General features: G+C 32.5%; 1 protein-coding gene across 5 annotated transcripts in view; it reads left to right on the forward strand.

Annotated features, from left to right (window-relative positions):
- Positions 1–27,293, forward strand: part of RnrL (Ribonucleoside diphosphate reductase large subunit) — a 219,775-nt gene that overhangs the window by 172,418 nt on the left and 20,064 nt on the right. For 4 of the 5 annotated variants that reach the window (XM_085810790.1, XM_085810789.1, XM_085810791.1 and 1 more), the window contains 5 exons: positions 410–651; positions 955–1,156; positions 16,451–16,597; positions 19,394–19,615; positions 19,718–19,794. In XM_085810790.1, the coding sequence (XP_085666916.1) occupies positions 410–651; positions 955–1,156; positions 16,451–16,597; positions 19,394–19,615; positions 19,718–19,794 (890 nt within the window). The remainder of the gene's footprint in view (positions 1–409; positions 652–954; positions 1,157–16,450; positions 16,598–19,393; positions 19,616–19,717; positions 19,795–27,293) is intronic. The other variant, XM_085810792.1, reaches the window with a different exon arrangement.

Genomic DNA, 27,293 nt, shown 5'->3' on the forward strand with positions numbered 1-27,293 from the left:
ACCTGTTGCTGTTGGTAAGAAATTGAAGTAATTTGAATTTTATTTTAAATGTTATTATTCCTTGTTATATCATAATTTATTAGCTGCTTTAACATTATAACTCCTTTTTAATTGGCAAATGTTTGTGCAATCTCTTCAAATGTTTTATTTAAAAACATAAACTGGCATATTTTATAAAAATACTTAAGACTTCAAGGGGGTCCCCCCCCCCCGAATTGTTTGTTACTAGGTTAAAACACTTATACTGTAAAAAATAGCATCTTAGAACTATAGTTTTATTAAACTAAATGTAATATGTCTTAAAATTAAAATAAATTAAAGTACTAATAAAAGTTTAACATAAAATAGTTTGTATATTTTTACTTTTATTACTAAATAATTGATATATATATTTTTTAATGTTTTATAGAGACCTGGAGCTTTTGCAATTTATTTAGAACCTTGGCATGCAGACATATTTGACTTTTTAGATTTAAAGAAGAATACTGGCAAAGAAGAGCAAAGAGCAAGAGATCTGTTTTATGCATTATGGATTCCAGATTTATTTATGAGACGAGTAGAAAAAGATGAAACGTGGAGTCTAATGTGTCCAAATGAATCACCAGGACTTCATGAATGCTGGGGGGAGGAATTTGAAGAATTGTATGAAAGGTAGTTTGTACTTCCTTTAAATTTTCTAATTAAAAATTAGTGCAACTGAAAGTATAGTTTTATTAAATTTGAACTTTACCTGGTGCCAAAAAAAAAAAAAAACTCATGATATGCATTTGTTTCCTGAAGTAATTATGTATGGTGGATAATTTTGAATAATAGTAGTGTTTGGAGCTGCTAACTGTGTTAAGTTATGCAGCTGTTAATTTCGGTAATAGAAATTTTTATAGTGGTTCGTTAAGATGTTACAGGTTTCAACACTGAAACTAGAACTTTTATCAACTTTTAATTTTTTCATTTTAGGTATGAAAAAGAAGGGAGGTTCAGAAAGCAAGTTAAAGCGCAATCACTGTGGTATGCAATTATTGAATCTCAGATTGAAACAGGAACCCCATATATGTTGTATAAAGATGCTTGTAATCGAAAATCAAATCAAAAGAATTTAGGAACCATACAGTGCAGTAATCTATGCACAGAAATTGTTGAGTACAGCTCTCATGATGAGGTTGGTATTGATTCTTGAAAATTTTGTGTAGTAAATTAAATAACTTTTTTGATACTAGTATTTAAATATATTTTTTAACAAGAGCACTTCCACATATTTTGATAGGAAAAGCAAATTTATTTTTTTTATCTGCTCTCTCTCTGTCAGTAGTTTAAGTTTAGGAATAAATAAAGTTTTTTTAGTATTTTCTGTGCACACAGCCGCATTTTCCTTTCACAATAAATATGGATCATGAATCTGCCAAATTTTTATTTCAATTAAATCATTATTTTTAGTGTGTTCCCTATTCCTTTAAAGTTAATATCCAAAATTATCAATTCTAGCCCCCCTTTTTTTATGGAATCAATATTGAGAAAAACAGATTGTTTGCTTTTTTAAACTGTGCAAAATATTTTATCAGATATTTTCATCTGTTAAGAGGCTAAAAATTATTTTCAAGGCAGTTTTACTGGTGGATATGCAGCTAAACTTAATGAAAAATTTAAAAAAAGGAAAATATAAACTGAACTGTACAAGATATAGCCTACAATCTGGATTATTCTCTAATCCTTACAGTAGACGTCACTTAATGTGATGATGATTACATTATCATTCGAATTGCTATCGAATCACCCAAGTCCCACCCATTCGTATGAAAAATACATTGCTTATTGTAATCAATAATTTAGTTAATATGACCAAATTATTTTAGAATATTTTTTTTTAATTGAAGTAAAATGATAAATGTGTTATAAAAATTGCCAACTGACAAATGTCACTAAATAAGGATTAATTCACATAGCAGTTTAGTTTCGCTTTCAGCCAACCACTTAAAATTAGGCAAAAAAGCAACCTTAGCTTGATGTTGATTTTGAATAACTGTCGATTTTAAGGTCATTCAGACACAGGCCCTTCTTTAGCCAAAAAATATTTTCTGCAGAAATTTTTTCTTTTCTGGTGGGGGGGGGATCACTGAAAACATCTACATGAAACTAGGGTTATTTGTTTAGTTCAAATTTTATGTTGATATTTTCTCTTTCAGTGAGGAATGCTATTGATGATTAATATTAAGGATAGATTATTGGTCAAATAATTTCTAGAAATGTTGTAAACGGATTATAAATTAACTTTTGTGTTAAAGACATTATGAACATTTTGTAAACTTTTGCATTTTCCTAAAATGCTGTGAAAGTATTTATGTATATGTTTCTAGTTATTTTTATACTAGTTTAATTCCATTGCCATTTTTAAAGATATTTTTTCTTATTTAATGTTATCAATATAGCCATGTGCAAATTCATTAAGCAACACCTGTTCTATATTTCTTTGCCAATTATTGGAATTCTGTTGTATTTATGAACTTTTTAAAAATGAAAAATATATCTTACTGTGTCTGTAAAATAAGAATACTTTGATTAAATGTGTGATGTTATAAACATATTGTTTCGTATGCTGATACCTGTTTAAAGCACTGCAAGAATAAAAACAAATCAGTATTGCTTCTGTTTGAATGTGATGATTCTGTGCATTAAAATTATGTACTTTTAATAATGCAAAATGGAATATAGTGACATAATTTATATATACCGGGTGGCCATAATTAAACTGTCAGTGCTCAATGTTCTGTAGCGCGATCTATTTGCGAGAAGACGCCACATTTTGTAGGAAGATTAAACAAGACGGGGCGAACAATTCCGCGGAAAAAAAAATTAATTCCAAAAGTCACCGCTGGTGGAATATTTGGCACTGTGTAATAGAAAATAGAGCGTTAACAAATGCAGATTAATACGGAATAAAATTACCATTTATTATGCACTTTTCTGATTTAGTTCAAGTGCAATATGGCAACACTTTAAAAAAAAGCTTAAAATCTACATAAACATCGATAAAGTCTCCTGATCTGATCACGTATGCTGAGACGAAGAAGTTCTTTATTCAAATTTCACGTTATATCCATTCGCCAGTGCCAGCTGCTTGGGTTTTAAAAAACAATGTGTTACGTTTCGAATCAATCGGATTGAAGTTTATGTGCAATATCTCCTTCTTTAGTCGAGTGTGCGTTACTGGTCAAATTCTTTTACCTCAACCAGTGCAACGCGTCAGCCGCTCTTTGTGCTTTTAGAACGCACAAAAAAATGCATAAAGGTAAGTCCTTTAATGGGCTAAAAGCAGTGACTGCGACGTTTGAGAGAACAGGTTCTCTGAAGGTTCAGTTAGGCAGAGGACGAAAACCTGTACCACAGGATACAATCGAAGCAGTTGCCACAGCGAAAGCGAATGTCGACAGAGAACCAGACGATATTGCTGCCACCTCTAGCGCTCGTGGAGTAGCTCAGAATATGGATATGCCTGACAGTATGGTATGGAAAACCTTACAAAAGATTATCAACTTCTATCCGTACAAGATCAGCCGTGTACAGGAGTTACTGTACCCCGACCATGATAAGCGATTGACTTTTGCTCTCACCTTTCTTGCCAGAATGGAGGTGGAAGATGCTTGGGCCGTGGAAAATCTTATGGGGAGACGAGGCCCACTTTTACCTTAATGGAACTGTGAATACCCAGAACTGCCGAATTTGGGATGACAAATCAGCACATGCAGTCACAGTAAATCCCTTACATTCACCAAAGGTAACTGTTTAGTGTAGATTCACAGCGGAATTTATCGTAGGTCCATTCTTCTATGAGAACATTACCCCGACAGGACCGGAAACATCTTTTGTTACCGGAGAGAAATATCGCCGCATGTTTGAACAGCTTTGTCATTCCGGCACTTCAGCAAAGACAACGTCTGGGGGATATCATTTTCATGCAAGATGGAGTCCCTCCACACGTAGCTTTATGGGTGCAACAGATGCTACGACAGAAATTCACAACAGAAAGAATCATTAGCTGCTGCTTTCCAACTGCATGGCCACCTCGGTCGCCTGATCGTACCCCATGCGACTTCTGGCTATGGGGTTACATTTAAGTCCAAAGTCTCTCAAGGAGCAGTCCAGGACCTGGCTACGTTGAAGGATAATATATCACGAACTGTACGGGAGATTCCTGCAGACATGTTACTTTCCGCTGTTGTGCATACTGTGCACAGAATGCAATATGTGGTCCACAACAACAGCAGCCACATTGAACCTCATTTGAATGCAAAATAAAAGGTAATTTCCATATTGATTTGCATTTGTTAACACTGTATTTTCTATTACACAGCGCCAAATATTCCTCTAGCAGTGACTTTTGTATATATATATATACCGGGTGGCCATAATTAAACTGACAGTGCTCACAATGTTCTGTAGCGTGATCTATTTGCGAGAATGACGCCACATTTTGTAGGAAGATTAAACAAGACTGGGGACGAAGGATTCCGTGAAAAAACAAATTAGTTCCATTTAGTCCCTCCTAGCGTCCAGATTAGTTCACCCTAGCGGTGACTTTTGGAACTAATTTGTTTTTTCACGGAATCCTTCGTCCCCAGTCTTGTTTAATCTTCCTGCAAAATGTGGCGTCATTCTCGCAAATAGATCACGCTACAGAACACTGTGAGCGCTGTCAGTTTAATTATGGCCACCCGGTATATATATATATATACAAAAGTCACTGCTAGAGGAATATTTGGCGCTGTGTAATAGAAAATAGTGTTAACAAATGCAAATTAATATGAAAATTACCTTTCATTTTGCATTCAAATGAGGTTCAATGTGGCTGCTGTTGTTGTGGACCACATATTGCATTCTGTGCACAGTATGCACAACAGCGGAAAGTAACATGTCTGCAGGAATCTCCCGTACAGTCCGTGATATATTATCCTTCAACGTAGCCAGGTCCTGGACCGCTCCTTGATAGACTTTGGACTTAAATGTAACCCCATAGCCAGAAGTCGCATTGGGTAAGATCAGGCGACCGAGGTGGCCATGCAGTTGGAAAGCAGCGGCTAATGATTCTTTCTGTTGTGAATTTCTGTCATAGCATCTGTTGCACCCATACAGCTACGTGTGGAGGGACTCCATCTTGCATGAAAATGATTTCCCCCAGACGTTGTCTTTTCTGAATTTCCGGAATGACAAAACTGTTCAACATGCTGCGATATTTCTCTCCGGTAACAAAAGATGTTTCCGGTCCTGTCGGGGTAATGTTCTCATAGAAGAATGGACCTACGATAAATTCCGCTTGGAACCTACACCAAACAGTTACCTTTCGTGAATGTAAGGGAATTGCTGTGACTGCATGTGCTGATTTGTCATCCCAAATTCGGCAGTTCTGGGTATTCACAGTTCCATTCAGGTAAAAGTGAGCCTCGTCTCCCCATAAGATTTTCCACGGCCCAAGGATCATCCACCTCCATTCTGGCAAGAAAGGTGAGAGCAAAAGTCAATCGCTTATCATGGTCGGGGTACAGTAACTCCTGTACACGGCTGATCTTGTACAGATAGAAGTTGATAATCTTTCGTAAGATTTTCAATATCTATATTCCAAGCTACTCCACGAGCACTAGGGGTGGCAGCAATATTGTCTGGTCCTCCATCGACAATCGCCGTGGCAACTGCTTCGATTATATCCTGTGGTACAGGTTTTCGTCCCTCTGCCTGACTGAACCTTCAGAGAACCTGTTTTCTCAAACGTCGCAACCATTGCTTTTTTTTTTAAAAAACCCAAGCAGCTGGCTCTGTGTGAATGGATGTAACGTGAAATTTGAATAAAGAATTTCTTCTTCTGCTCAGCATATGTGATATTGCAGATCACGAGACTTTATTGGTGTTTATGTAGATTTTACGCTTTTTAAAAGTGTTGCCATATTGCACTTGAACTAAATCAGAAAATGTGAATAATAAAAGGTAATTTTTTTCCGTCATAATAAACAAGACATTACTATAAATAAAAATAACTGTTGGTGTGTATGCATATTAAAGAGGAAGAAAATCTGAAGGAAATTAAATTAAAATAATAAACTTTAATAAAATGCTCATTTGAAATATGCAGGCTATATTGCATTTGTTGTCCTTGTATCTACATATAATCATGTTCCATTGATATTGGCCAATATTAAGATAATTATATTGGATTTCTGGTTAAAATCTGTTAACACAGTGTGAGGAATGCTTCCTTTTTTTTTTTTTTTTTTTTTTTTTTTCCAGTTGACAAAAATGTTCTTGCCACAAGGGTTTATACAAAAACAGACTTTTTTGAAAAACCAGTTTTCAAATTCAACCAACAAAAAAAAAAAAAAAAAAAAAAAAAAAAAAAAAAAAAAAAAATTAACGTTTTAGAAACTTTTGACAAAAAATAGAATGGAGAAAAATATGTAATTTATATAAAATAACTAAATCAATATCTATAAAATTACTTAGTGTAGTATATTAAACTTAGTCAAATATTTAAAAAAATTAAGAATTATATATACATATTACTTACACAAAATATTAAAAACTCAAACAAAAATTTCAAGTAATATTTAAATTATTTTCACTAATTTTAATTTCTCCTAAGAAAATAGGATTCTAAAAAACAAAATACTCACTGAACGGTGGCTAAGTCTTGCTCTTATTTTGGACACAATATTGCCTGAAATCTAAAATTCTCATTCACAAGCTACTGAGTTTTCAAATAACAAATCTCAGTTTTTTGTTCTTTTATTCATTGCCTCCAATAATAAAAATTCAGCTTTCGTTGTCATTGGATTTGTAAGTTTTTCTTCAGGATCCTCAAGATTACGATTTTTTCATGGCTTCTTTTCAACTTCCTATGAGTTAGTTTCTCTGATTACCTCTTTATCAGAATTGGTTTCCACATAAAAATTTGGAAATATTCTAGACAATATCTTTCCAGATGATTTAATAATTTTGGTTTTTGAATCTAAAGAAAGTATACTAGATTTCTTTGCTGAACTAGAAATGTTTTATGGATTTTGCTAATACAGCAAAAGAGTTGCTAATTCTACTCGTCTTCTTTCTTTCTCTCTTCTATAGCATAATAATTTCAAACTTATTTCAATTTTTTTAGTTCATTTAACAGAAATTCAAATATATCTTCACTTGTTAGTAGATTGATATCTCATCACCCCAAGCCTTCAGCTGCTAGACAAATCGATCCCAAAACTTTATGAAGTTCTAAAAGTTTAGGATATTGAGCTCCATTCATACTATTCCACCTTGTTTTGCAGTCAAAAATTAAATTTAATTCCTTCCCTTTTTCTTTTTTGATACAATTTTGAAAAATGGTGTTTTTTACTGGAAATTTTCTAAAGAACTTACAAATTTTTCTTCTTTGTGAAACTGACTGTTTGTAACTATCAGATAAAATAAGAATACAATGTTCTCGGTTATAAATACAATAAAGAGTATCTTCATAATTCATTACATTCGTATTCCTCTTCATCTTCCGATTTCTCACTTGAAACAGTTATTTCAGCTTCAGCCATTTCTCTATGTTTATGTAACACATCAGTAACTGCTAAGTTGATGGCATGGGAATAGCATAGTTTATTATTTATAGATGATAATTTGCCAAATTTTTTCATAACAGCAGGACCATCATTTGTTGCTGCAACTATGTCAGTTTTTAGATTCTAGTTGAAAATTTTCAGATACCAGTTCTAATGTTCTCTGAGCATCACAGGAACCAGCTATTAGCAATAATCCAAAATTGAAATCTTCTGCCAAGGGGTGTATATTAATGTTTAAATATCTGATTTCTTTTTCTAGTTCATTCATCTAAAGTTATAGAGAAATTTTATCTATTCTTTTTTATTGAATCTAATGCAATAATAGTTTCACATTTAGCATTGTCATAAAATGCATGAAGGAGATCCAATGCTCTAGAGTTATTTTTGATAATGAAATATCCTTGTTGTTGAAGAGTCTCTTCTATGAATGAACTATTTGTAACACTATTGATAGGAAATCTATCCATAGCTGCAAGTTTTGATATTTCTTCTTTGATATTCCTTTTCACTTTCATAAAATTTAAAATATTCGCTTGTATTTCTTTTTCGACGATTATTTTCGGTATTATTTTATGACTGCTTTCAAATTATTATGTAGATTGCTCGTAGATGCTCCTTTGCAGCTCAACATTTTATTACAATGATTGCAGATTGCCTTGTCTATCCCTAACATTTTGAAACTATCCCAAACTTCAGACTTAGTCATTTTTACCTAAAAATGAAATTAAAGTTATTAGATAAATATTTTTAAAGTTTATTTTATTTTTTAACTATTAATCTAATTCATAGAAGGCTAATCTACACATTTTTTAGGAATTTTGAAAAAGCACGCCTCTTTTTAATCTAATTCCGAAGGTTGAGAGAGACATAATTTGTGTTGAAACTTTCCGAAAGAAAATTTGGATTATTTTAATACCCTGTGTTTTATTTAAAATCCTATTAGATAAAAGCCAGAACTTTTATTTTACATTAATTTTTGAGAGAAGAAAAATTAAAGTTTTAAATTGTAAAATAGAAATTAGAAACATATATTATTTTTACCAAATATAACAACTATATACTTTTGCTTCCAGTTTTTACAATATTAACCAAACCTGTCGTGACTCATGACAGATTGCACATGTACTAACATAAAATAAATCAGTTAGGCACATCTTTTCCACATATGCAAGCACTGATTAATGTCTAAAAAATGTGTGTGCTGCCAGTTGCATAGAATGTATAGTAAATCAAATATGTTTAAAATTAATTTTTACATAATAATATCAGTTCTTTAAATGTGACAAATTTACTTTAAAACTGGGTTTGAAAATTCGTCAAACGCTACTTGCCAGCCTGTATTATCAGAGAAATCTTACCTATGTTGTGATTTACTATCTGAGAATACAAGTTTTTATTTGTGGAGAGGTGAATAGATTATTTAGATAATGCCAAAGCACCCGACGATTATATGCCTGTCTTCATGGGGACTTTTCGAGTAAATTGCCTCATGGATTATAGGAAAAATAGATTGGAAAGAATCGCAAAAAACTCTCATACAGCCAGATTATATGCCAGAATTTGAATCCAGGGCAAACTAGCAACTGTTCAGTAGCTTAATAGCAGCCGTTAATTGGCATTTAGAAAGAATTAAAGCTCATATTTCATGCAGTCAAAAACATGCATATTATTTCAGGAATAATTATATTTTATTGTTAAAAAAAACAGGGTTCGTACGATCCTTAAGAGTCCTTAAAAGTCCTTAGATTTTTTGGAATCGATTTTTGGTCCTTAAAAGTCCTTAATTTTGGCGAAAATGAGCAGAAGTTCCTTAATTTTAATCATCTGGAATTTCTGTCTGTTTTTACGACTGCCATTTTAAGTGCGAATTAGCATTTTGAGGAATATTTTTGGCAATTAACTGCCATATATATGGTTATCTTTTGAATGGGTTCATGAGTTATAATTTGTTTCTATTTCTAATATAAATGATGGGGTACTAGAGCTTCTAAGCGAAACATAAACATTTCAAAATTAATTTTTTCTAGTAAAGAGCTCTTAAACAACTTTTCGCTTTTGGGGATGTGAATTCTTTTATTAAACGGTTCTAAATTTGGCGATTTTAAGATTAATTTCTACAGAAACTTTTTAATTCCGAGAACTGAGAATTTTTCGACGATTTTTTTTTTTTAAACATCGTAACATTGATAAATTTTATTAAAATAATGGTAATATATTGAAATTATATTTAAAAAATAACATTGAAATAAAACATTTTTATTTTTCGCTGTAATATTATAAAGTTTCATTTTGGCAACTTATTATACAATATTTTAAATCTGAAAAATAAACAAGATGTAATGCTATAAAGCACAATTTACGAAACAGCGTTTAGCAAGAGCAAAATTAGCTATATATTTAATTTAAAATGTTTTGTTTTTAATTTTTTCAAAGTAAGAGTTTTTCCCATGTAATTGTCTCAGAATATTCAAAATTCTCAGAATGTGCATCAGTTTTCTTTATAAAATTATTTTATACTTTTTCTCTCCTATTTTTTCCCAAAATATTTCTGGCTTTTTGCTGTTACAGGATTGGTAAGGATAGTTTTTCTTTAGGATTTTAGACATTGCAGCTTGGAAAGTTTAGAAGGATTTGAAGGCAAAATTTATAGACCCACGATTCTAGAAGATTCGAGAAATATATGACAAAATGAAAAATGAAAATATAAATGTGAAAATGTGACAAAATGAAAATGTCTCCATGGTATCAACACTTAATGGATGTATTTTACAGAAAGTTTGCAATGAATTCCTTAATTTTTGGAGAACATTTGGAATAAAAATGAAAGCATAATATTTGAATGTTTTACTTCTGATACTAAAATCTTAACATATTTATCTTCTCTTTATTTTCTCTACTTTTCACTAGACAGAAGCATGGAAAATATCAAAAATGCTTCTGATCTTATCACATGGGCAGGCATTATAGAAAGGGATTTTTTTAATAATAAAGAAATTGAAAACTCCAATTTAAAAGATTCATATAATATTTCTTAATGCATCATCCACATAGCTGGCACTAGGCATTTTCCCACCTGATGCAATCTCTGTGGATCCTAAATTCTGCTACCTAGTGCCTTTCTAAATTCTGCTGCTTCCAATGCCTGCTCTAAATTCTAAAAGTTTTACCATTCCTAGATTTTGTTGCTCGGTGTGTCACTAAATTCTAGAAATTCTGCCACATCAGCCATAACCGGCCTTTACTATATATATATTTTATATTGCTTCCGAATGTTCATATTACTAAAGAAATAAAATTAGCCTCTTTTTCTGTACATTCTAAATGCATTTAGTATTTTCTAAAATATCAGAAATCTTTAATTAAATTCAAAAATTCTAAAAGGAAAAGGAAACGTGTTGAAGAGAGAAACTGAATACATAAAGGAAATTATTCTTCAAAGATATCTGCAATTATTATTATGTAAATTACATAATTGTTTGTGATTTTAACCTTTACTTTAATTCTCCATTTGTATTTCCTCATATGATAGAGTTATTGAGCCAGGTTAAATTTAAATTAAATTGTATAATCTTTGACCACAAGTCCACATTATTAATTTGAATATGACTGTTCTTGTTTAATTAAGTCACCGTGAGCTTTAATTGATTTTGTTAGCATCAGAACATGCCTTCATGTTCTAAGCTATTTTTAAATAAGAGGCTTATTTAAACCTTTGTCTGATATTGTAGTTAATGTCAGACATAGCGAAGCCCACTAGTGGCCGAGCGGTAGAGACATTGAACACTGGTAGTTCGGTCAGAGGTTCGAATCCCGCAAACGGACTGGCTGCAGGGGCGTTTTTGTGGTTTTCCCGATGTGTAACATGTATACGAGCCAGTTTCCCTTAGAAAGTAATCCACAAAGGCATCTCTTCCTTTAGGCAGATAGCCCTTGTGTGCTTTGCCATAATTGAATAACCCAGTTCAGACATAGCGATAATATGCTTCACGCCTGTCGGGAGTTTAGGACTATTTAACTTTTACCAGATCAATTAAACCCTCATAGGTACATTGTGGAGAGGTTGACAAGTTAGGAGATAAAGACGCAGAAACCAGTGAGAGCATTGATTTGCATATTGCGACAAATCTCTAATTGTTAGAAAAGATGCTTAAAGAGAAGGAAATCAATATAAACTAGCCAAAATGTCTGAGAAGGTTTCAAATTAAAATGATGGATAAATATTTTATTGACTGTTGTTACAAAACATAAATGTTCTGTAGCTTTTAATGCGTAATTATCTTAATGTCGTTTAAGAATCTGTGTCATAAATTACATATACTTTAAACTGTAAAATTTTATTAGATTTTGATTTTAATAGGGCTTTTTTAACAAATATTGTTAAAAAAAAATAAAATTTAATAGTGGTCATGCAAATACATAATGATTAAGGTTATCAAACTACCTAATTTAATTATTTATAACTGCTTACCCTTAAAAATTACTTCTACATATTAAAGTGAGTTATTGCCTTTCATTAATACTCACTGTAGTCACAAGATAAAATATAAAAATGTAAAAATTCAAGTAAAACTTATTATACAATGCATCCATTTAGACTTAAAATAATACAAAACAACTTATCACCTCTGGTGCTTTAATGGCTTATTGGAACCTTAAAGTATATTAACTGGGTTATAATCCCTGGATATGTACACGAAGCTACAACACTAACTGCATCAAACAGAGCCTGACTAACTTTCAACACTTGCCAATCTTGCCTACATCAGGCCTTTCAGGTTTGTTCTAATCAGCAGGTCTCTCTCTAGACAAGCAGCTGCGGTGACAATATTCAATCTTTTAGTTATGAATCATGCTGATTATGATCTTACTTCTCATTTTAACCTATTCAATTTGACATAAAATCTGCCTGCTTATTTACTAAACCTCTAGACTGACCAAATATGTGACAAAATGAGACATAAAAAAATTAACATAAAGCTAACTGTTAGTAAAACGTAAATGTCAATTGTCTTTTTCAAATATGTCTAACAATTATAAGTGTAAAATATTTAATGCAACTTGATAAATTGCATAAAGTTTATTTTATACTCAAAATTATTGACAATTATGTTAATTAATTCATGTTTAGTAATAATGCATACTACTTAAAGATCTATTTTATTTTTAGGATGGTATTGCAAAAGGGAAATTCAGGCATAGATAATATCTTCAATTGAATTTATTCAGTTCCCATTTGCTCATAGGTCCTTAATTTTTTTCATTAATGGTCCTTAAAAGTACTTAATTTCCGTGTGCAGAAATGTGTATGAACCCTGATGCCGTTTGACATAAAATCTCCCTACTGTTTGCTAAACCTCTAGACTGACCAAGTATGTGACAAAATGAGACATTAAAAAATAAATAAATAATTAAATAAATAAAAAATTCAGCATAAAGCTAACTATTAGTGAAACATACATGTCACTTAGCTTCTTTTAAATATGTCCAAGTATTATAAGTGTCAAATATTTAATGCTACTTGATAAACTGCATGAAGTTTATTTTATTCTCAAACTTATTAATAATTATGTTAGTTAATTCATGTTTAGTAATAATGCATATTACTTAGGGATCTATTTTATTTTCAGGATGGTATTACAAAACTGAAATTCAGGCATAGAATAATATTTTTAATTGAATTTATTCAGTTCCCATTTGCTCATAGGTCTTTAATTTTTTTCATTAATGGTACTTAAAAGTCCTTAAACGTAATTAATTTCCGTGTGCAGAAATGTGTACGAACCCTGAAAAAGAGTACTTACGTATTAACGCAACCAGGCCAAAATTCGCATAAATCGCCAAATTTGGCAACCCTACGTGTTATACGTAGTTTTTCGTAAAGAAATTATTTTTCTTACGGGTTAGATTGAATGCCCTGAAATACTTTAACTATGGGTATTTGGGATCTGCCAGCGAGTGAAAAAGATGCTGTTGAATTGTTGCAGGGATATGGAATTATACCGAACGAACGTACTTGTAAAAATTCTCATAAAATGAAACTGTATTTTGGAAAGCAAATCTTCTGGAAATGTAACGTCGAAGAGTGCAATCAACATTTCGGTGTGAGAACCGGAAATTGGTTTGAAGGTAGCCGAATTTCATTTGTGACAGCGGTGCACTTCATTTATTGTTGGTGTAAAGAGTTAACCTCAATTAAATTTTGTGCAGAAGAGATGGGAATTGCTGACAAAACTTATCCTTAACTATACCTTATCGAATTTATATGGCACCAAGCTCAAGCTGTTATGGCGAAGACGGTTTTCAATCAGTGCTAAAAGCAATAGCCAGAAGATTTCCGCCGAAAAAATAATTCTGCAACTTATTCAAATTCGAAACCGGAAGGGTTTAATTGCTATTTTATATTTTAAAACAAAATAATATAAAAAACTGTATTAAAAATTATCTGTAATTAATAAATCTACATTTATACATGCGATAATACGTAAGTACCAAGAAAAGTATTATCCATAGAAAAATTATAAATATTTTGGTACTTATGTATTATCCTATGTAAATTGCACAATTAAAAAATTGTGCAATTTTTAAGTTTAGCTATTATTATCATCATTAATGCTTTTACAACTTAACCTGTACCATATATCATTTAAATTTTTTTGTTTATATATTTAATTCATATATTCTACTTGTATATATACAGGGGTTGGACAAAAATATGGAAACACCTTTAAAAAAACATGTTTCTTTGCTTAATATGGTGTAGGAAACCCGTTGGCATCCAAAACAGCTTGCAGTCTTCTCGGAATGGATAAATACAGTTCCTGTATGTTTGCCAAGGGAATATTATACCATTCTTCCTGCAAAACGGTGGCAAGTTCAGATAACGATGTTGGCGGTGGATAAAGAGAACACACTTTCCGTTCCAATGTAGATCACAAAGGTTCGATAATATTCAGGTCTGGTGACTGTGGTGGCCAGGGAAGATGGGAAAACTCATCCTCGTGCTCAGAAAATCAGTCCTGGATAATGTGAGCTGTGTGAACAGGGGCTTTGTCGTCTTGGAAGACACCATCACCATCGGGGAACAAAGTTTGTACCATGGGATGAACTTGATCGGCCAAAATGTTCACATAAGTCTTGGCGGTCATGTGCCCTGACACAGTTATCATGGGGCTAGCAGAGAACCACGATATGGCTGCCCAAACCATAACAGAACCCCCGTCATGTTTCACTCTTGGCAACAAGCAGTCTGTATTATAGGCTTGAGATGGCGTTCTCCAGACGTAAACTCGGCCAAAAGTGGGAAACAATGTGAAAGAAGACTCGTCAGACCATATTGCTCGCTTCCACTGCTCTATAGTCCAGGCTTTATGACTTAAACACCACCTTTTCCTGTTACGGGCATTAGCATCACTGATGAGTGGCTTCTCAATTGCAGCATGGCCAGCAATTCCCTGTTTATGAAGCTCCCTTCTAATTGTTTTGGTACTCACAGGGTTCGGTAACACAACATTCATTTCAGCAGTAACTTTTGCAGCTGTGGTCTTCTTATTTTTCGTCACAATTGCCCTTAATGATCGTTTGTCACGATCACCCAGGACACACTTTCGTCCGCACTGTGATTTAGCAGATGATGTTTTTCCGCTTTTCAAATATGCAGAATAAATCTTCGATACAGTACCTCTTGAAACACTAAACACCTCGGCTACCTTGCTTACGGGAGCACCTACCATACATGCTCCAACAATTTGCCCATGTTCGAAGTCTGTTAACTCTGACATAATGCAATGACAACCTCACATAACAGTACTCCGACAACAACTGAACTGTTTAGCACATTTACGAAGTTGTATAGGTGGCGTCAGTAGTCAAAAACACCAGCGCCACCTACATATTTCATTAAAATCAATCTTTCTTTTCAAACATGCATTTCACAAGGTGTTTCCATATTTTTGTCCATCCACTGTATATATATATATATACCAGAGAGCAGAGCCCGGCGGTCATAAGAAATGACCACTGTTCTAGATATTATAAATTATAATAAAAATGATTTGTGTAAAAGTTTCTGCTAATTCAAACTGAATTACCCAGGGCGGGCGGCGAGGACGCCCCTTTGCTTACTACCCCACAGGGTTTCCCCAACTACTTACTTAATTGCTTAAAGTAAAGTGCAATGAAGGAAACCACGCCACCATTTCTTAAGAGCCACCACTAGCTCAATAAATAAAGGTGATTTAAATAATAAAATGTTAATTCACATGTTAGTACAGTTACATTCCCATTGGTTAGTACAGTTACGCAAGCAACCAATAATCTATCGGTGACAAACAAACACTTAAAGCCGCATATATATATATATGGTGTGAAGTAACATCATCTCCTCCAAAACGGCTGGCTCCCAGGCTTAGCGAAGCACACCGTTGGGATCTGCAGGTCGGTCGCACGCCATTTTGACCATTTGCGTCTTCGTGGGACTTTAATTAGTTAAGATATTAATCAAAAACTAATTTTCACCTACTTTTTCCACTTTCTTTCTTGAGTTTTCCCTATTAGAGGGATTTGGCTACGTGCTAAATCCTTTTTTCTTGAATATCTACGGAATGGCGCCAAGTTTAAATTCGAGACGCGTATCCTCGGATTCCAAAAAATTCTCCGAATCCATCGATACCGTTCTCAGCTTTGTACGAGTTTAATCGGCCTAGATATTAATTAAAAACTGTAAAAACAATAATTTCCGCACACTTTTTTTCTTGAGTGGCAACAATATACTGTCGACGACAAACACTTAAGCTGCTTATATATAAGATTTATATATTATTATATGTATATATTATTGTGGCAATAACATATCATATTTTATGTTTTATTTGCTTTAGGTTGCTGTGTGCAATCTGGCATCTATTGCTCTCAACAGATATGTCAAGGATCAAGAGTTTGATTTTAAAAAACTGAAGCAAGTCACAAAAGTTATAACAAAAAATTTAAATAAAATAATAGATATCAATTATTATCCTATCCCTGAGGTACTTTTTTGTGTTTTGTATTTCAGTACTTTAATCGATTGTAGATAAAAATTTAAATATGTGGATTAATTTTTTATTTATACTACATAAAATGTAACACAACTGTTTAGAAATAGCTTAAGTTTTTCATCAATTGTTTGTAGATTTTAAAATATGATGATTTTAAAATATCATAATTAAAATATGACCATGCAGTTGACTTATGCTTTTACAAACATATAAATAACAAGTTCGAAACAAAAATGCCTATGAATTTTTTAATGGTATTTGCATTTATAAACATTTTTAAGTGAGACCCCCCCCCCTTAAAAATTCCTTTGGAGTCTATTGTATTGTGAAAAGAAGCTTGTAGTGGAGATCAAAATGTAATACTGTACAAAGTCTTTAATCCAGACTCGTCGGGACTTCGGCGATTTGGATCAGGGTTTTTTCCGTTTTATAGATCAACAATTTAAATCATGTGGCTATGCCAAATAATTCCAGAGATAAAGGTTTATTAAAATGCTATCTGCATTCTTTTTGCGATTACCACTGTAAATACAACTGGGGAGTGATCAGCTCAGCCACTTAGACACGATTATATATCATAGGATATATCGGCATCACTTACCTATCGAATTTATATCCAGTCCATATACCATCAGTAAGCTGGTACAGTCAAAAGTCTTTAATCTGGACTCGTCGGGACTTCAGCGATTCCAAATTATAGATCATCATTTTAAATCTGGTAAGATGGCATGCAGAAATTATACAATTAAAAATATGAAACCTTAATTTATGAAATAAACAACAGATCTAAAGGGTATCAAAATTTACAAAAAAAAAAAAAAAAAAAAGCTTAATATTTATTTGTTTATTAAACATTTCTTTCAATGTAAATTGTTTAAGTTGCTTTTTTTTTTTTCCTAATACTTTCTCTTTAATTCTATAAACAGACATAATTTCTTGTTCAGTTCCTGTAATTGCTGTGTTGAAAATACCAACTAGCTTATCAATCGAAATTTTTTCGTTTTCAATAACCTATCTGTCTCTTTCTTCACTATCGGAAGCGGTGCGTCGAAACATGCTTTCGCTTTGTAGATCCTTTGGAAGCTCCAGAATCGGAAACTCTTTTTAACATAATCGAAAGTTCAAGCTTACTTTTTATAAAATTGCTCTGTCTGCAGAAAATAATGAGTCGGATCCAATTAGAAGATTAAGGAACAATGCAATCTGCAATATTAATTGAAATAGATAATTTTAGCCTAGCTTATACTGTCTGTTATAAAAGTAAGCTTGAACTTTCGATTATGTCAAATAGAATTTTCGATATATATTTACTAATATGTAAAGGATCTACAAAGCGAAAGTATGTTTCGAAGTCCATTAAACAGAAAGTGGAATTGCTGCAAAAAATGGATAAAGGCATATCCATTGATTATCTAATCATTCCAAAATATGTTTATCAATTTCACGCTGCTCTGCGGGGGGGGTAAACGACGCGGAGCGCAATGAATTGGAAGTTGATCTGTCAGCACTATCCTTATCTTCAGGGCAGATGTTTTTATTTTATTTGGCTTATAATTCCTTACTAAATGTAGTATTTCATCTCGATGTACTCCGTCTTTGATATGATTTAAATCAAGTTCCTCGTCATTATAATTCGCTTCGGATAGTGAAGAAAGTGACGCAGAGGTTATTGAAAACGAAAAAATTTTGATTGACAAATTAGTCGGTATTCTCGACTCAGCACTTATAGGACTTGAACAGCGGAACTTTGTAGCTAAACAAGAAATTATGTCTGTTTAATAGAATTAAAGAGAAAGTATTATCACATGAAATGAAGCAAATTAAACAACTTACATAGAAAGAAATGTTTAATAAAGTAAACAAATATTAAGCTTTTTCTTTTTTGTAAATTTTGATACCCTTTATGTCATAATTGTTCTTTATTTCGTAAATTATGGTTTCATATTTTTAATTTTATAATTTCTGCATGCCATCTTACCAGAATTAAACTGATGATCTATAATCCGGAATCACCGAAGTCCCGACGGGTCCGGATTAACGACTTTTGACTGTACTTTGTTTATGAACACGTAGAAGGAATGTAACTGCAATTTTTATTTTTGAAGGATAATTTGCATTTTAAAGAAATATATATTATATACACCAATCCAGTTAATATTCCGTTTTGTAACCTCTGACTCATATTGCTTGCTATCTGTGCCATAGCTTTAATTTAAACAGTGTTTTAATAGTGTCTTGAAAAATAACAATCTAAGCTATCGTAATTGTCAGAGGTAAACATAAAATTAAGAAAATATGTGATTAAACATTAATATACTTTACATCAAAATCACATTATCGGTAGTTTTATACCTGAATCATGCATTATAAAATAAATTTAGGTTAGTTTGGAGTGTTTGAAATGGTGTTGCTTTCAAATGCAAACCTTCCCCCCCCCCCGGCCGCAGTATTTAATGTTGCAAGGTTGGTAACTATGATGTGTTATCTGGGGATTTAAAACAAAAGAAATCTTTCTGATGAGCAATGTCTAACTTTGTTATTTTCTGAATATTGATAGTATTAGCGTTTGAACTTTACAGTTAGTCTTTTATGTTATTTATTTATTTTAAGAAAAAGCATTTAACAAAGAAAAAGTTCAAACATTTAAAATTTTGTTAATTTCTTAAGCATTTTCTCATTTAACTGTGCAGCAGTTTCCTAATAATCTTGTATGCTGAAAATCATATTGAAGTAATTCTTACAATTGATTTATTATTATTCAACTTCTCTCTTTTCTTTTTATTTTAGGCTAAAAAGTCTAATAAAAGACATAGACCAATTGGAATAGGAGTTCAAGGCTTGGCTGACACTTTCATTTTGATGAGGTTTCCATTTGACAGCGAAGAAGCTCAAAAATTAAATATTGAAATATTTGAAACTATTTATTTTGCAGCTCTGGAAGCTAGCTGTGAGTTGGCTGAAAAATATGGAACATATGAAACATATGAAGGTTCTCCAGTTTCAAAAGGGGTATTTAAAAATACTGTAATAGTTTTAAATTTTAATATTCAGAATTATAAAATCATGATTAATTTATTTTATATATGTTAAAATGATTGCAAATTCTTTTAGATTCTTCAGTATGATATGTGGAATGTAACTCCTACACCTCGATGGAACTGGGCTGAGTTAAAAGAAAAAATTGCTAAGTAATTTTAAATTTGTTTAATATCATCAGTATTCGTGATTTTCATTTTCATAAACTCTTTGATGTTTTATTAAAGATAGAATTATGTAAAATAAAATTTGTTCAATATATTAAATGTTATTACATAAACTTTGTAGTAACATCTAATTTTAATTAGATTGATGAAGTAAATTTCTGAATTTTTGCTTTATTGAATTTCTGAATTAATGAGTACACAGCCTGCCATCCAAATATCATTATTGCACCAACAATGTAAGGTACAGAGGTGACTCAAGTAAAATGACCGCCCAGTTTTACTTGCAGAATATGAAGGAACAATCTCCTTGAGGCTCTGGCAACCATTCTTCTAAGAAATACATGGACAAGACAACAACAACATATGGAAAAAACTAGTATGTGTAGCTGCCACCAAAATGCCTGAGCATTTAAAGAAAAAGGCTTTAGATGTGTGCATTTGGTATATCAGGCCCCGTTCAGACGAGGACATAAGGAGCATAAGTGGTTAAAGCCGAGCTCCGTTGCCAAGGCAGTCTGTGCTACGTCACAGAATTTGGTTTAGGGCTCGTGGCATAGGGTTCAAAGTTTTTAACTTTACGCCGGGTTTGGGATAAGGGTCGACCAATCAGAGCGAAGCTAAAACGAAGTGGCTTTCTTTAGACGATTTCGCTGTCACATCAAAGACGACGTTTTTTTTTTATTATAGAACACATCGTATCTGAATGAGTTGTAATCCTATCCGAACGAAATAAAGAGTTGATCTCGCAAGAAATCTATTATGATGACATGCATTTTTTAATGAGTTTTTCAATTTATATTGAAAAATATGGATGAAACTCGTAAAGCGAAAGTTAAGCCCAGGATTGTGCACGCTGCGTATGATCCTGTAGATGATTAATCCCATCCAATATTTTTCATTTTACTGTGAAAATTCTTTAAAAAATGCATGATTGCAAAAATTTTATTTTTTCTGTGTAAATTATTATTATTACTTTCTGTCTATAATTTAAAAAAAAATTATTACAATAATTTTTTTTTCCTGTTTAATTATTTTTCTTTTTAAGAATAAATTTTTTGATAAAGCTGAAAATATTGTATAGCTATTTGCTTTAAATGCTGATTTTCTTTCCAAACAAACTTCATGAATTAATTTTACTAAAACATCAAATCAATATCAAGAATCTGCTGTTTTCTTAACAGTAAAAATATTACTTTAAAGAAAAAAGAAAAAATTATTTTCACTTATTTAAGAATAGTCACAATAGTCAATTCAATGGTGTAAGCTTTGTATAAGTAATAAAAGATTAATCTTTTGAGAAAATGCTCTTATGAATTAAGAAGGAAAAAATGTAGTGAAATATCCTTAAAACAGTCAAGAGTCTAGACAGTTTTGTCTCCTGTTGAAGTTCTGTTCAGTTTTTTAATTATGTTCTCCATGAAAGGAAATTTACTTTTAATGAAACTGAATACCGCACATAATTCGTAACATGGACTATAATTTAATGATTAGTATTTATTATTATTATCCACTCTTTATTACTAGCATTTGAATAGAATTTTGATCATTAAATTCATGCTATTTCTCTGGTAGAAATTCCTGGATAAGGTATGAATGTTTATAATTTTGATGTATTTGAAGACTTGGGTACCTAAAATTTGTCAATGTGAAATTACTTTTGAGATTTGGTTGTAAATAAAAATGACATCATATGTTGAAATTCAATTCAGGGGTGCGGCTTATACACGCAAATTATTAGAAATAGGTGTATACAAACAGCTGGCAACACAGCAAAATGTATTTAATGATTGAGCATAAAATACATAACAATGTAACGGGTGAACGTTTTCTAGTATTGTACTAGTTGTGGTTGCTGGTCATTGTGACCACTTGTGGGATACTAGTACTAATGATAATTGATACTGGTAGTGCAGCAAACTACTATAGTGATCGACAGGGACAGTGAATAAGGAGTGCTAAGCACACATGTTTCGCTGTCATAGAAACATGTTCCTTTTGACTGAAAATTAAAAAAATAATAATAATAATGTATAAGTACTGTTTTTAGCTTAACTGCTTTCACACCTGCAAAATGGAAAAATATTATATACAGGCTATCTGTTAGTTATCCCCAAGATTTTTTTTTAATTAGGCATATTTAGAATATCGTGTTTCTCCTAAAAGAAATTATATATAAAGGCTGAAGAAGGTTTTTTTATATATAAATATGCATGTGCATGTTTATAGTATAGAGAGTACTACAGTACAATGCAGAAATATTCCATACTGCTTTGCACAGAAATATATGTGCCAACCAAGTATTGGTCTTTCAAAAAAATATCTCTCGACCATTTCGTTCTTTTTCATTTACCTTCTTCCGTTGCCTCTTGGCTAATGAGAAGGGCAGATAAAAGATCATTCTGTTGAGCCAGTAAAATTTTGTAGCGAGCTGAAAAAGCGATGACACAACGAAAAAAACAAGCAGAGCAAACGTGGGAAATCAATCGAGCGGGAGAACAGCGCGGGAAAGTTGTAGACATTCCACGCATGCGCAAATTTAGCTTCTCTCATTGGCCACGGCTTACACCTCGTTGTCGCAGGTGTGAACGGGTCTCCCGTATTTTATGCCCTTATGACTATGCCTCTATGCGCTTTACGCCCACGTCTGAATGCACCTTCAGTCTACATTGTTTTCACATTGCCAGAGTTCATCTAGCATAGGTGCAGGTAATGTATGCTGGCCACTTGTTTGCTAAACATTGACTAGACATTTTCAATGGGTAACATTTTCTGAAAACCAATTCGCCAAGGCAGCAGTATGACCTGGTGAGCAATAAAAAATGGTTGAACATTTTGTGCCTACATGTGGCCATGCTTTGTCCTGCTGAATTTGGTCTTTAACCCCTTTAGAACCAAGCACAGTCATGGAACCGAACCCTCCAAAATGGAGCGTTGCCACTGGCTCATCAGGTTTCGTACGGTCCTTAAGAGTCCTTAGATTTTTTGGAATTGATGTTTGGTCCTTAAAAGTCCTTAATTTGGGCCAAAATCGACAGAAGGTCCTTAATTTTAATCATCTGAAATTTCTGTCTGTTTTTACGACTGTCATTTTGAGTGTGAATTAGCATTCTGAGGAATATTTTTGGTGATTCACCGCCGTGTATATGGTAATCTTTTGAATGGGTTCATGAGTTATAATTTGTTTCTATTTCTAATATAAATGATGGGTACTTGAGTTTCTAAGCAAGAAGTGAAACATAAGCATTTCAAAATTCATTTTTTCTAGTAAAGAGCTCTTAAACAATGTTTTGCTTTTGGGGATGTGTATTCTTTTATTAAACGGTTCTAAATTTGGCGATTTTAAGAATAGTTTCTATAGAAACTTTTTAATTCCAAAATCTGAGAATTTTTCGATTTTTTTTTTAAAACATCGTAACATTGGTAAATTTTATTAAAATAATGGTAATATATTGAAATTATATTTAAAGAATAACATTAAAATAAAACATTATTATTTTTTGCTGTCATATTATAAAGTTTCATTTTGGCAACTTATACAATATGTTAAATCTGAAAAATAAACAAGGTATAATGCTATAAAGCACAATTTAAGAGTTTTTCTCCGTGTAATTGTCTCAGAATATTCAAATTCTCAGAATATGCATCAGTTTTCTCTATAAAATTAATTTTATGCTTTTTCCCTCCTACTTTTTTCCAAAATATTTTTGGCTTTTTTCTGTTACAGAAACGGTAGGGATAATTTTCTTTAGGAGTTTAGACATTGCAGGTTGGAAAGTAAGTTTGTAATGAATTTCTTAATTTTGGGAGAACATCCGGAAGAACAATGAAAACATAATATTTGAATGTATTACTTCTGATACTAGAATCTTAACATGTTTATCTTCTCTTTATTTTCTCTACTTTTCACTAGACAGAAGCGTGTAAAATATCAAAAATGCTTCTGATCTTATCACATGGGCAGGCATTATAGAAAGGGATTTTTTTTTATTAATAAAGAAATTGAAAACTTACAATTTAAAAGATTCATCTAATATTTCTTAATGCATCATACACATAGCTGGCACTAGGCATTTTCCCACCTGATGCAATCTGTGCGGATCCTAAATTCTGTTTCCAATTCTTGCTCTAAATTCTAAAAGTTTTGCCATTTCAAAAATCAACATAAAGCTAATTGTTAGTAAAATGTAAATGTCGCTTATATTGTATAATCTTTGACCACTAGTCCACATTATTAGTTTGAATTTGACTGTTCTTGTTTAATTACGTCACCGTGAGCTGTAATTCATTTTGTTAGCATCAGAGCATGCCTTTATGTTCTAAGTTCTTTTTAAATAAGAGGCTTATTTAAACCTTTGTCTGATATTGTAGTTAATTTCAGACATAGCGATAATATGCTTCATGTCTGCAGGGGTTTTGGACTATTTAAATTTTACCAGATCAATTAAACCCTCATAGGTACATTATGGAGAGGTTGACAAGTTAGGAGATGAAGCACGCAGAAACTAGTGAGAGCATTGGTTTGCAAATTGAGACAAATCTCTAATTGCTAGAAAAGATGCTTAAAAGAGAAAGAAATCGATATAAACATTCAAATATGACCAACTATCATAAGTGTAAAATGTTTAATGCTATTTGATAAATTGCATAGTTTATTTTATTCTTAAACTTATTAACAATTTTGTTAATTAATTCATGTTTAGTAATAATGCGTACTACTTAGGGATCTATTTTATTTTTAGGATGGTATTACAAAAGTGAAATTCAGGCATAGATAATATCTTCATTTGAATTTATTCAGTTTCTGTTTGCTCATAGGTCCTTAATTTTTTTCATTAATGGTCCTTAAAAGTACTTAATTTCCGTGTGCAGAAATGTGTACGAACCCTGCTCATGCATTTTCAGCAGTTAAGCCTAATTTTACAAAAATTGATGTAAAATCAGCGTTTTAATATAATTTTTTAATTTTCGTATTTAATATACTAATTCTTAATATGTATTACTATAAAGAATGTAACATTAATAGAAATAAATGAAACATGCAAAATACTAAAATTATAATTATACACATAGCAAAATTACAAATGCGTAGTTTTGAAAAATACCGAATGAGTAAGATGCATCACGCATCTAGAAAGCTGATGTCTTTCAATAGCCCATTTGTAATAATGCTATAATGTTACTTAATTAACCAAGGTAACCTATGTTAAGTTTTAAAATAAATATAAAAAGTGACAACTGATTCAAGTTTTCCCATCACGGAAGTTCGATGGCGTTGCACTTGCTATATAGCCAGCTAGATGCGTTTCCCATATTTTCTAACAAAAAAAGCAAATAACATAAATGCAAATGTTGAAGTGGATGCATGTCCCCACATTCTATTAACCCCTACGTGTCAGCAACGAACACACTCACTTCCCGGCCAACACGCAGGCATGCCAGAGCATTTTCCCGTTCAGCCCCGACTGTCACGTATTTGTGCAGTGTCCTGGAACGTTTTAAAAACTGTAATTTCTGCCACAAGATGGCACTGTATGACCATATGGTTTCAGATACATGTACATTAGACCTTCTACTTGAAATAAGAGAAGCATGACTCACATACACATGTTTTTGATTATATAAACAAAAGGGGAAATAAATGTTTCCGAATGGCGTGATTTATGACGTCTCTTTAAATTCGCACGTGGTAGTTGTTTATTGTAAGCAGAGAAGTTTTATTTTCGCTAAAGCGTTGGGTATTTCGGTTTGCAGTTCAGTTTTTAGAAAATAATTAGATTTTGTTAGACGTGAATTCTTTCTGTTTTTACCGTTGCAATGTTGAAGCGTCGAAAATGTTTAACAGAGCATGAAATAGCAGAAATGATGCAAAATATTTCAGATATTGATTCTGAAAGATTAACTGAAAGACATTTTCCAAAACTTTGTTCAGAAGAGACTGATAAGAAAATGAGACGACGATGCTTCGTTTGTTCACATTCCCGGAAAAATCCTCCAAAACGGCAAATGAGTTATTACGAGTGCAAGGAATGTAATGTAGGACTGTGTGTAGATCCCTGTTTTCAAATTTTTCATATGAAAATAGAATTTTAAGTAATATATTTAGTTTTCAGATGTATAATGTTAAAAGTCATAAAATGGTGAGTAATGAAAATAAAATGTGTAAAATATGCATTTAAACAAGAAATAAGGTAATTAAAGTATATATAAAAATATCTATAAAATAAATACTCTGTAGAGCATTATTAAACAATGCGTTGATACTTCGAAAATTTCATGGATTTAGGCTTAATAGCAAAAAAGCCCCCGGCCCTGGACAGACGCTCGCGTAAGACACTGCTGGCCTCCGCGATAAGCGCGCGTTTGTGCTACCCGGCGCGAAGGGGTTAACAAAGAAAGCAAAGAACAAAAATGAAATTCTTAATGAAATAAATAAAAACGTCTGTGTCCATTTAACTTGTGTGATTCCCAATTTGTTTTCACCAATAGATCTATCTAAACCAGAAGCACAGAACAGAAACTGATAGTCACACATGAATACCAAAAGCAATATGACTCAACTGATGTGAAAACCAATATCATTTAGCACCACCTACTGGCATTTAAAAATTCAAATAAATCATTCCAATTTCAAATTACACATGTGACATTGGGCTGAAGAGACTGACTGAACCTGAGTTGGTGAGAATGGAGACACTACAGTTGTTGCACTTACAGGACATTGGTTAAGAATGGGTTAAAGGTAAGGGAATGCAGCATGCTCCCAAACTTCAGCAACACGGTGGTAGCTGTTGAGTGTATAAGCCATTTGCAAGAATAAAATAGAGTGATGCTCCAAACCATAACTAAGTATGGATTGGTATGGCAATCTGTAACACAAGATTCCATGATGGTGTAATGACAATGGCAATCACAGGAATGAACACGTCTTAAAGATTCCCTTCTGCAGGCAATGTCAAATAGTATTGTATGGGTTCGCAGCAGATTCTAATTCTTGGTGTTTCTGTGCTATCCACCTCTGCCATGTGCAGTGTGCCTGTCCTGTCATTTGTTCGATGAGGCTAGTGCAAGCATTCCCAATTGCTGGCCTTTATATACCCACTGATTCCATATTCTCATCACTGTGGCTTTATTTCATCTAATAAGATACTGTTTTCTCATAGGGATAATTCATAGTTTTTATAAGTAACAGATTTTCCTCTGTCAAACTCAGAAATTTGCTCAAATAGCTGTCCCTCCTCTCACTTTTTTTTGGGGGGGGGGGGGTTAACTGTGTCTACCAACTCAAAATAAAAGTTTTAAAACACAATTCCAGGACTCAAAATAGCTTATTATGCTTCCTTTTTAAAGTGCTTTTGGGTAGCATTGTTGTACATGATTTGCATATTCAATGCAGTGTTAGTCACTTGCATGTCCTGCTAAAATATATGCATGACACAAATTGGATGCTTCTTTCACTGTGGTGTATATTGGATGGCTAGCATTGT

The sequence above is a fragment of the Stegodyphus dumicola genome, chromosome 2 (assembly GCF_044657685.1).
Source record: "Stegodyphus dumicola isolate Sdum_Otavi_A_Nest chromosome 2, ASM4465768v1".
NCBI classification, from domain to species: Eukaryota; Metazoa; Arthropoda; class Arachnida; order Araneae; family Eresidae; genus Stegodyphus; species Stegodyphus dumicola.